Below are 793 nucleotides of genomic sequence, written 5' to 3'. Positions count from 1 at the left end.
CCTCCTGCAGCAGCCATTTTGCAGTGGCACCCACCATCCTGTCAGAATTCCAGAGGTGGGTTGGAGACGCCTGAATATAGATTAGATCAAAATTATTTGGTGTATTTTTGAGGTCTGTGAAGGAATATATTTTGTCCTACCTGAGTAGTGATTGACGAGGTCCTCCAGGCACTGGAAAGTTTGCCGAGGAGAGATATAATACCAGTTGTTCGGCAGGCGGAAGATTCGGTAATGTTTCACCTGTACGTGCCGAACTGACAAGGAATATAAACCTAGAGAAATGGGGAAATCAAATTACATAAATTATACCGGCATGCAGTTAACGGAAGTGAAATGATTGTTCATGTGGAGAAGTCTAAGGACAGGTCAGTGTTCCAAGCTCCCTCTATTTTATATGTGCTTTAATTGCTATAGTAAGAACAAACTTGAGAACTATAGTTTGGTAATGGTGACCAGTGTCTTCAAAGGAGGTTACTCTGTTTAAGATGATACCGAGAGCTTAAAATCTGTTCTTATAAGGAGACCGTAATGGAAACAAATTGGTGGAGTGAAATATCGCATTTTCGTACCTTTTGTTGTTTCGCTCTTCCTAATCATGAAAGATCCAGTTCTGGTGTTGGGAAGCTGCAATAGCTCTTCTGCTTTTTCTCTTCCCAGACCTTCAAACAGCCAACTGCAGGGAGGGAGATCCAAGGCACATAGATGAAATCAGAGGCCTGTGTTGCCCGATGTGGTGCAGAGCACTTTGCATATAAGTATGCTGGTCCATCCTGGCAACCGGCAGAGATGGGGG

General features: G+C 43.5%; 1 protein-coding gene across 1 annotated transcript; it reads right to left on the bottom strand.

Moving 5' to 3' along the window:
* Positions 1-140: 140 nt before the first annotated feature.
* Positions 141-673, bottom strand: LOC107125373 (src-like-adapter; the record flags this gene model as incomplete). Its single annotated transcript, XM_015428807.1, has 2 exons — positions 141-272; positions 570-673. Coding segments are annotated over 2 exons (236 nt in total), but the record flags the coding sequence as incomplete, so codon positions are not given.
* Between the last annotated feature and the right edge of the window lie 120 nt (positions 674-793).

This window comes from Gekko japonicus, unplaced genomic scaffold (assembly GCF_001447785.1).
Source record: "Gekko japonicus isolate JY-2015 unplaced genomic scaffold, Gekko_japonicus_V1.1 scaffold54068, whole genome shotgun sequence".
In the NCBI taxonomy this organism is placed as follows: domain Eukaryota; kingdom Metazoa; phylum Chordata; class Lepidosauria; order Squamata; family Gekkonidae; genus Gekko; species Gekko japonicus.
Note: the sequence above shows the minus strand (reverse complement) of the source record. Positions and strands in the feature narration are given on the sequence as shown.